This window comes from Lucilia sericata, unplaced genomic scaffold, assembly GCF_015586225.1.
Source record: "Lucilia sericata isolate MDLA Ls3-8-SP2 unplaced genomic scaffold, ASM1558622v1 Contig001319F_arrow, whole genome shotgun sequence".
Taxonomy (NCBI): Eukaryota; Metazoa; Arthropoda; class Insecta; order Diptera; family Calliphoridae; genus Lucilia; species Lucilia sericata.
The window spans coordinates 17501-27392 of NW_023995265.1; the positions used below are offsets into that span (position 1 = coordinate 17501).

The 9892-nt window shown below is 34.6% G+C and overlaps 1 protein-coding gene across 3 annotated transcripts; it reads right to left on the reverse strand.

Moving 5' to 3' along the window:
- Positions 1-1428: 1428 nt before the first annotated feature.
- On the reverse strand, positions 1429-7597 carry LOC119610945 (calcium-dependent secretion activator-like). 3 transcript variants are annotated; one of them, XM_037966369.1, is made up of 3 exons: positions 7482-7597; positions 6830-6937; positions 1429-6606 (listed from the first exon to the last, which is right to left on the reverse strand). In XM_037966369.1, exon 3 carries the CDS (start codon positions 6462-6464, stop codon positions 2259-2261), a length of 4206 nt encoding a protein of 1401 aa, XP_037822297.1. In that variant the 5' UTR covers positions 6465-6606; positions 6830-6937; positions 7482-7597; the 3' UTR covers positions 1429-2258. The 3 variants fall into 3 exon arrangements, with proteins under 3 accessions (XP_037822297.1, XP_037822296.1, XP_037822298.1); XM_037966368.1 differs by having other exon boundaries at positions 7220-7525; XM_037966370.1 differs by lacking the exon at positions 7482-7597 and adding an exon at positions 7299-7319.
- Positions 7598-9892: the final 2295 nt, after the last annotated feature.

The window sequence follows — 9892 nt, forward strand, 5'->3', positions numbered from 1 at the left end:
ATTCCGTTTGTAATTTCTATAATATAATTTTCCGACCCTATAAAGTATATATGTTCTGGATCCTTATAGATAGCGGAATCGATTTAGCCATATCTGTCTGTGTGTATGTTGAAATCAGTTTTCAGAATACCCCAGATATCTGCGAGATCCGAATCTTCCATAATTCTATCAGTACCATCGGGAAGAACACTATTTAAAATCAGCAAAATCGGTCCATAAATACCGGAGATATGAACAAAATCCGAGACAAAAATTTAGACAGAAACTGCAAACAAACAACAACAACACATATAATCATACGGTAAATTTTTTATTGTACTTGTTTATTAAAACAAAGCTAAGCATGACGTCACGTTACTTTTTCGTTCTTCAAAAGGTACTTTTTGAATTTTCTATAATATTGAACCTAGAGACATTAAATTAAGTATCTAGGGCCCGGATTAGGTGAGAAACAATAAAAGGAGACTTTTTGGTACTTTTTCGTTCTTAAAAAAGGTACTTATTGAATTTCCCATAATATTGACCCTAGAAACATAAAATTAAGTATGAAGGGCCTGGATTAGGTGGGAACCTATAAAGGGGATTTTTTTGTACTTTTTCGTTCTTCAGAAGGTACTTTTTGAATTTTCTATAATAATGAACCTATAGACATAAATTTAAAAAAGGTACTTTTTGAATTTCCTATAATATTGACCCTAGAAACATGAAATTAAGTATGAAGGGCCTGGATTAGGTGAGAACCTATAAAAGAGGACATTTTGGTACTTTTTCATTCTCCAAAAAGGTACTTTTCTATGATATTGAACCTAGAAACATGAAATTAAGTATTTATAGTGGGAACATGTAAAAAGGGACTTTTTCGTAATTTTAAGTTAATACAAATTTTTCAACTTTTTTGTTCTATGAATGGTACACTTTTTGGTTTTTATGCACATACGCAACACCCTGGTTGATCGAAAATCTATAAAAGGGGACTTTCTGATACTTTTTCTTTTTACAACTTGTATTTTTTGTAATAATCTTTTGAACCGGCTATTCCGGCTATTCATTATGGTGAATATAGAGCTCTTACTTGTTTTTTAATATTTTAAGTCAATTAACTCAATTTCTGTCGACATAAATGTTTACAATGGCTCAAAACTGGTGTCGGCAACGACTTTCATAATAGCTGTATTTACCCATATTTAACTATTTCATTTTAATTCACTCTAAAGTGAAGCACTCTACCACTGTGAACGCAGCTTTAATGCCGATTCTCACAGGAAATTGAAACAAAATAAATTTTTGAATCCCTGAAATAAGTAAAACAAATAGTGGATACAATAAGAAAAATAGTAAGTTTATATTTATTAGAACATAATTTATACAATATAATAATTAAATGCAAAAATGTATATATGTATGAAATATCTTCAGCATTTAAAGCGTCTCAACAACAAATCTTCTCAATACTCTGTAAGTCCTTTAAGTAAAAGTTGCAGTAAAAAGACCGGAAGTGTTTTGATTGTTGGGTGAAGACTGTTGATCTAAATGTTAGGCGATGGGAGGTACGTTAAGAAAAAGCTATGCTACAATAAAACAATATAAAAAGTTGGAAAATATTTGATATATGATAATGTCAATGACATCATATCAAACATTTTCTTACTTTTTTTCCTTTATTCTCAATTTAACAAAAAACCATTAATATTTGTTGTGGTGTTATTTTTTACTGTATATATTTTAAAGTTTTTTTATGGAATAAGCATTTTTTATTTAATCTTTGGTATAATTTTTTAATTAAATATTAGTTATGTATATATAATATTTTGACGTTTCTTTCAAATGTATGTAAGTAATTTGCCTAGTAAAAATTAATTATTTCTACTGCTACATCTGCCACCAAAATGCAATACATATTATTAATTTTTTTTTGTTTGTTTTGCTATTTTGTTTTTGTAATTAAGTATATTAATATAATTAATAATTTTAATAATAATATTTAATATATATATTTAATATAATGTTAGATATAATTAAAATTTAAATTTTTGGTATCTATTCGTTAATATATTGTTCCATAAATGTGCCTATATTTTGTTGTTTGTTGTTGATGTTGTTGTTGTTAATATAATAACTGAAGCTATTAGAGGAGAATTGGGGGTAGGGGAGAGAAAGATATATAGATAAAGAGATCATCTGCAGCTCCACTATTATCAGCATGACGAAGACAAAAAAGACGACGACCAACATCATCATAACCACCAGCAATATATGCATTAGAACCAACCACCACTACCAAGTTTTGAGCTCAATCCACCAATACCTTTACCGAGGAGATTTCCGACGCGTCCGGCCACAACGTTGGTAACTGCTGCTGCCTGAGCCGAAACTAGATTCGGCTGAGGCATTCTAACGCGTGGCGTAGCGGTTTCCTCTTCGGCACCCTCCTCTTCAATGCCGTCGAGTTCTCTACCATCCTCGGCAGTTTCATCGCCTTCTGCAACATCAGGCATGGTTAGAGCACAAGTGGCTTCCTCTGTAGCCATACGCGTGGCAACAGTTTGATATGCTTTGGAATTAAGCTTTTCCTCAAGCATACCTTGCAGCTCAAAGTCCGAATAGATTTTCTTTACAATGTGTGAAAGCGCCTGCACCTGAGCATAGTGGAGTGAGTGATCCAAACGCTCAGAAAGCCAATTGCAAAGCATATTAACTTGCTGTGTATACCATTGTTCAAAGAAATTCAATGACCATAGATCATCGCCGATCTTTCCTCGAATCTGCTCCATGTTGTTGCGGAAGAATATTACATAGCCTTGACCTAAATCTTTACCTGAACTGGAGACATTTGTGAAGCTAAGTATGGAACCGATCAAGCTACCTTCATCATATCGAGCCAATTTAGACAAAGTCGACTCTAGCACTGACATAAGTTTACCAATTAGGCCTTGTGTCATGGCTACATTCGCTTTATCAAGTTGATCGTCAATTTTTGCATGAAATTTGTACAAATCAATTCCGTCTATGGTGGTTAATTTAAAGCTTTGATTTTTTGCGTTTAATATCACATTTACCATGGCGCACATTTCTGATGGCACAATATAATCGGTTGAAGAAATGAATGCGATATTTTTCTTTAGCCACGATTGGAATGATGCATCTGTTCGCGCAATGCACTGCTCTATCATTTCGGATGCCATCATTTTCAGACGTTGCTCTAAGTGTTGGCGGAATTCGGGTTCAGGCCAATGAAGATCACGTATAAAAGATTGTAAGGCATCAAGTTTCCAAAACAGATCTTCCGATGTAGCACAACCATTGCCTTTGCTCTCCCAGCGTTCTTTTTCGAAGCCTTTATTGATGGATTGAGCTATTGAGGATTCCATTAGGTCTACGTAGCGTACAACTAATGGGGCGAATGTGTCTCGTAGATGCTGGTGGAAACGACCATTGCGGAGATTATCGTCGGCTCGAAGATAATCGTTGAGAATTTGAAAGAGGGGAAACGAATCCCATGTATCAGGTGGCTGTTCGGATAAAACTCGGTCCATATCAACAGCAAAGAGGGACCAAAATATTTCGGCATGTTCTACCAACAAATCGCTGAACCAAGCAAAAGCTTCAGCATAATGTTCTTCATTCTGCTGCTGTAAATCAACGCACAGTTCTGCTAGATGTATCAAATCTTCTAGTTTTCTCGCAGGAGGCACTGCAACTTCGCCGCGCAAGTCCTCTTCGATTTTTGCTTCGGATGATAGACGAGTATAATTCACCAACGCGGCAGATTCTAAACTCTTCTTAATCATTTGACGAACTTCTTCTGGTGGCACGGGTGTAACAATGTCTTTCATAAGAACACGTTCTAGTAGAGATAATGTTGCCTTGAGAGCACCTTCAGGGCGGCCAAATGGAAAGCAAAACCTAAAATTGGTTATTTGATATTCTAGCAAAACTCTTAAGCGTTCTTTGATCTCGGTAAACTTTTCTTTTTCTTCGTGGGTAATACTACCAACGCCGTCGGGGCGATTACCGTGTACGTGGCTGGCACAAAAGGCGAATGAATAATGTATGAGTGTTGGATCGATCATGAAATCTTTTTCGGCACGATCTAACAAATCTGAGAGGTAACAAAGATGTCTATAGCAGCCACGAACACCATAACGGGCGCAATATTCATCCAATACAAACACCTGTCCGGGACTAAACCAACCGAGGGAAGCGTATTGATCATTAAGGCGATATTCTAGAGCGAGATTTTGCAGCATTTTGAAGAACACAGCATGATCTAAAGTACATGGATCGGCGCTAATGTAATCTTCCATGCCGTGTTTGCGTGCCTTGTCCGCATCACCTTGAATCTTCGATATGGCCGAGTTTTTATCCTGAGTAACTGGCGGCGTGGGTTTGTGGGATTGGCCTGTGGCACGATACATGGCCATCACCCATAAACTGCATTCATTTTCATCATCGCATGCAAAAGCGATGCTGTCGCCTTCTCTCACAGCATTAAAGAAAAAACGTCCGCCATTTAAATCGGTGCCAAACATTAAACTTGCACTAGCACCTTCGATATAATCAACCGTATAACCATCTAACTGCATCATTTCCGATGGTTCGGATTTCTTCTCTTTGTAACTACACATGGCGAAGGTGTATTGAGACACTTGAACTAGTACAAAATAACGTTTTTTCCACTTTTTCCACACCGATTTTCCAATGGCGTATAAATAACCACAGTGCTTCATATTAGGTGGTTTTTCTAGACGGCATGCAATTTTAATACGCAAATCTTGATCAGGCAAATTCTTCGGCACAGTCATGCGATGCCATTCGGGAGTTTTGGATGATAATGGTGTAGGTTTAATTATCACCTTGCCCAGTTCTTTATCTTCTAAAGCAAGCATGCCGGGATTTTCGGTGTATAGCTTAACTTTTACTACAGGCAAAGGATGAGTCGTTGTAAAATCACCTTGTGTGTCCCACATGGGTTTAGAGGCCTCAGCTTGATCTGTTTGCAATTTTTCGCCATTTTCAACCTCCATAGTGCAGTAGACAATTCGATTCTGGGCTAACGATTTCAGCCCTTTAACTTCCATCACAATTACTTCTAACTGGAATGTCAACACTACATCTAATTTAGAGAGTTGAGTAATGCCCTCCTCAGAGTCACCTTCTAGTTTCGAGAGAGATCCATGAGAACGTAAGATCATTTTTAGAAACGAAGGAGTACTATGATTGTAACGCTTTAGCTTTTGTAAGCCGTATTTACTGTCCATGTTACCTTTGGTAACTGGCAACGATTCTAGATTTGCCATTAATAAATTTATTGATGATTTTAGTTCTTCAATATAAAGAGATTCCATTTCTTTTAAGACAAATTTTGGCATAAGTTTGCGATTTTTCTCCATCTCGTTTACCCGCTGCATACGACCATCCAACTCACGTCTTATGGCAGCCGCCTGCTCATCGGCTGAATCAAGCATTAAGGCATTGAATAAGATTTGGTGTTCGAATTTCTTTACACTAAGTATCTGCTGGAACATATCGTACAACTGCTCTTTGGAAAGTATCAGCTCACTATTTAATGATTGTTGCAAACGAGCTGGCTTCTTCGAGTCCTCCTCCCCAGTACCTTTAAGTATCACATCGAATTTTGCCATCCAGGAAGTAAGCACAGTGTCTTTGCTGAGACCGTCGATTTCAGGCAAAGAACGAACACGTTTCTCAATGTTTTTGCGAAAAACTTCGGTGAAGTCTTGCATCGAACATGAACCCTGTTGAACCATTTTCAAAATACGATCTGATTTCAGAAAAACATCATGATAGCTTTGTACTGCATTACGAAACGCTTCGTCAGCCATGATTTGTGTTTCTCCCTTAAGAAAAGCTTGAAATCGCTGAGTAATGGCATCCAGCTGCGTTTTGTTAACTTTGGGTTGTCTTTTCGTCATGTCGGTAGGTTGTTTAGCATTAAACGGATATGATATGCAACGAGAAACGAATACATACAGTTGGATGCGTTTCTTACGCTCCTCCTCTTCAATACCCTGTTTTGGCTGACTAGCACCCGATTCATATTTATCACTTGCTACTGAAGGCGACGGTGATATCGGCCGCGACAATGAATTTCCTCTAGATGAAGAACCAGCACTTTGATTTAGGGTTTCCTGCGATATGCTACCTGCTCCAGCTACAGAATCATTTGCGGTCAGTTCATTTTTACTCGACACACTACTTGCGGCCACCGGGGCAATAGTTTTTTCACTATCTGTAGGCCCACTTGAAACAGAGCTACCAGCGGCTTTGTGCGGGATATCACCATTTTGTCGTGCTGCTCCAGTGCTTGTTTTAGTGCTTGAATCTACAGCAGTTATAACGGCTTTTGGTTTAGCTAACGTACTTCCGCCCAAACGTCCCTTGGGTGGTGCTTGAGGTGTGGATTCATCATCACCCTCTTCTTCACTGGAGCTGGGATCAATCATATCTGTGGGCTTTTACTATACTTTTAGAGTTGTTGTTTGCTGTTGTTGCTATTAAAGTCACGTTCAAACCCTAAATAGTTCTGCAGCGATAACGTGTGCTCAGCAGTGTGACGACAAATCAGACAGCACGCAGTATATGTAACTGTAACACGAATACATACATTATTATTTTTATTTTTTCTACTATCAATTCAAGGCAAAAAGTAAATTTTAAATTTACATTTTGCATTTAAATAAAACTGATTAATTAAATTCTTAAGTACTATTTTTAAATACAGGTCTAATTTCTTGATTTCTTTTTGAAGAATTTTTAATTCGTTTTTTTTTTGCTGTAGTTTTTTACCAAATTTTTCGGCCGTACGTACTTGTTAGTTAGTGTGTGTGTTGTCCTGGTTTACTGATATTTTCCAACTTATTCACATTGATTAAGGGTGTGAATGTAATCAGTAGTTGTAGTTGTTGTTGTGAATAAACTGTTAATTTTTCGCCATCACATGAAAAACAAAAAAAAAAAAAAAAAAATAATAAAAACGATTATTCGTATACTTTAACAAGGATGACACGGATTTAGCAGGGTTGTATTATCATCAAATAAAAATTTTATAAATTTTCACTTATTACATTAAAATATGTATATTATTATGTAAAAACGAAATAAAAACTTTTTTAATAAATTGTTTTTATTTTCTAAATTGTTATTTGTAACAATTTTAGTGTTAGAAAATTAAATTTCCATGCTACACAAAATTACATACTTATTTTATTGTTATATATACATTTGATTTTTTTTTAAATTTATTTAAGTAAATCGAATTATTTTTAATTAATTTTTACATTTTTCAATTTGTACATATTTTATTATTATTTAACACATTATTTTTTATTGTTTAATGTAGTTTCACCAACAAAATATTAAATATTTAATGTAATATTGATTTTCCGTAAACACAATTATTTTATATTAAACTGTATAACCCCCTTTCAGCAGGGTAGATTTGTGTATGAAACATTTCATACTTTTGTACGCAAAACAGTATTCAACTCATGAGTGTTTTATCATTCTTTCTTCTTTGGTTTTTTTCTCCAATCCACATAGTTGTTTAACGCAATGTGACTTTTAACGGTAACCGTTCTGACAAGTTGTATTGATTTTATTTTCACAAGTAACCACTTCAAACAAAATTAACCCCTAAAAATATATGACAAACCGTTATTTCTACGCATATACTGCTGTCCGTATTTTAACATTGTGTGTTAATGAAAGAGCTCTATCGAAATACTAGTATTTTACATAATGTTATTGTTTACACTACTGAAAATTAACACATAGCAGGGATGGGAAATTTAGCAAAATTGTAGTTTTTATATTTATCATCAAATAAGATGTAGTAACACATCATAAAATCTGCGGGAGGTTCGTAAAAAATGTATGTGTGATTACAAAAGTATATATTTTTATTTCTCGGAAAAACAATCGAAATTATTAAATAGAGTCCGACGAACCCGCACCTTGTTCGGGTTTCAAAGTTTGGTGAACACGAACTTTTTGCTATTAAATGAAAAAATGGATTTATGATTAAAAAAATAACAAATTTGTAACATTTAAAACCTAAATATAAGAACAACAGGTAGATTTTTGGTTGAGGGTCTTTAATGGGGATTTCTGTCAATTATGGACTAATTTCGAATTTCAGAGAGTGACAAATTCCTAAAAACAAACCGTTACATTTATTTCACATTCTTAATAAAAAAAAAACAGCACCAAAAAGGCGGAATAGTTTGTTATGATTTCAACAAATACACAATTTTAAAGTTTGTTATAAATAAGCAAAATTGTATGAAATTGTACTTGAGGGACTGAAAAAGTAGTTTGTTTTTCCGAGGATTCGTTATAAGATATGTTTTTGTATGAACATAGTTATAAAAATGTAGGGACTTGAGAATAATAACCGAGACTTCGTTATAACAGAGTTTCTTCTAAGCGAGTTTGACTGTAATATTTTTAAGCCTGTTATGAACGGTAAAATCATTTTCTTAAGCGGACCTTATATGGAGGCCATGTTCAAATGCAAACCGATTTTGTCCATTTTCAAACTGCAATATTTACGGAAATTGTCACTTTACCTTCTCCCGTTTAGGTCCTGCCGTGCTTTCAAGAGACAGTCAGACAGACATGTCCAGATCGTTTTTTGAATAAGAACCTAACCCTTTAAGGATAAAATATGTGTTATTTTTTGAGCAAAAATAAGTTATTTTTTTACTTTTATTTTATTATAAATAAAAGTAATCTTTTGATTTTTATTTTTTCGAGCAGGAATAAAAAATAACTTTTATTTTTGATAAAAAAAAATAAAATTAAAAAAAAAACAACTTTTATTTCTGGTCGAAAAAATAAAAGTCAAAAAATAACTTTTATTTCTGCTTAAAAAAAATAATAATAATAAAAATCAAAAATTTAAAAAGTATTCACTCGTACTCGTTCCCTAACGTTCGGTCTTTAAGGTGAAGGGTAAAAATAAAGAATTTAAATAAAAATAGTTCTCGTGAATATGAGTTGTATAACGAGAGAAATAAACAAAATAGTATTACGAATACAAAAATTTCCTACACTGTTAGATAATCCCGATTTTTCAAATATTTGCTTTCAGAATCCCGGATTCCGTTTTATTTAAAATAGCTGATAATTTAAAAATAACTGAAAACATAGCCGGCTTAGAATATGTGGCCTCTGGTAGGTTAGTGTCCTAGTCTGGTAGACCAGAGGTGTTGGGTTCGATTCCCACCTAAGTCACTGATTAAGTAGCGTACAACAGGCCCGATAGAGGCCTAGGTTTGGTACTCCGCCATGTATCAAAGAAATTTTCAGGTTATCAAAAAGAATGCATATGGTTAATGCATGAAACCTCGAAGAACCGTAACGCGGTACAGTTATGCGATGCCACACATTAAACCAATGCGAGAGTGAAACGCAAAACTCTCGAAGGCAACGAAAGAAGTACGGCCTGATTACCCTTAAACGATAATGGCAATGATGCACGTACTCCGCTATCTATAAGGATCCAGAATATATATACTTTATAGGGTTGGAAAATTATATTATAAAAATTTCAAACGGAATGTCAAACTTATATACATATATCCTTCTTACGAAGGTGAAGGGTATAATAATTAACAAGTAAGAGTGTTATATTCGGCTATGCCGAATCTTAAATACGCACCATCAAATCATATGTCGTAAAAAAACAAAATTTCGAAAGTGGTCATATACATATGTATATGGACTTTGATCAATAGGTTAATATGAACGTCAGCGTGATTTTCGGAATAGGCACTTCAATGTGGGATTGGTCAATAATGGACCAAGTTCTCCATAATTTAAAGTAATTTCTTTTTTATTCTACAATAATTCTATCATAATGATAACTTTT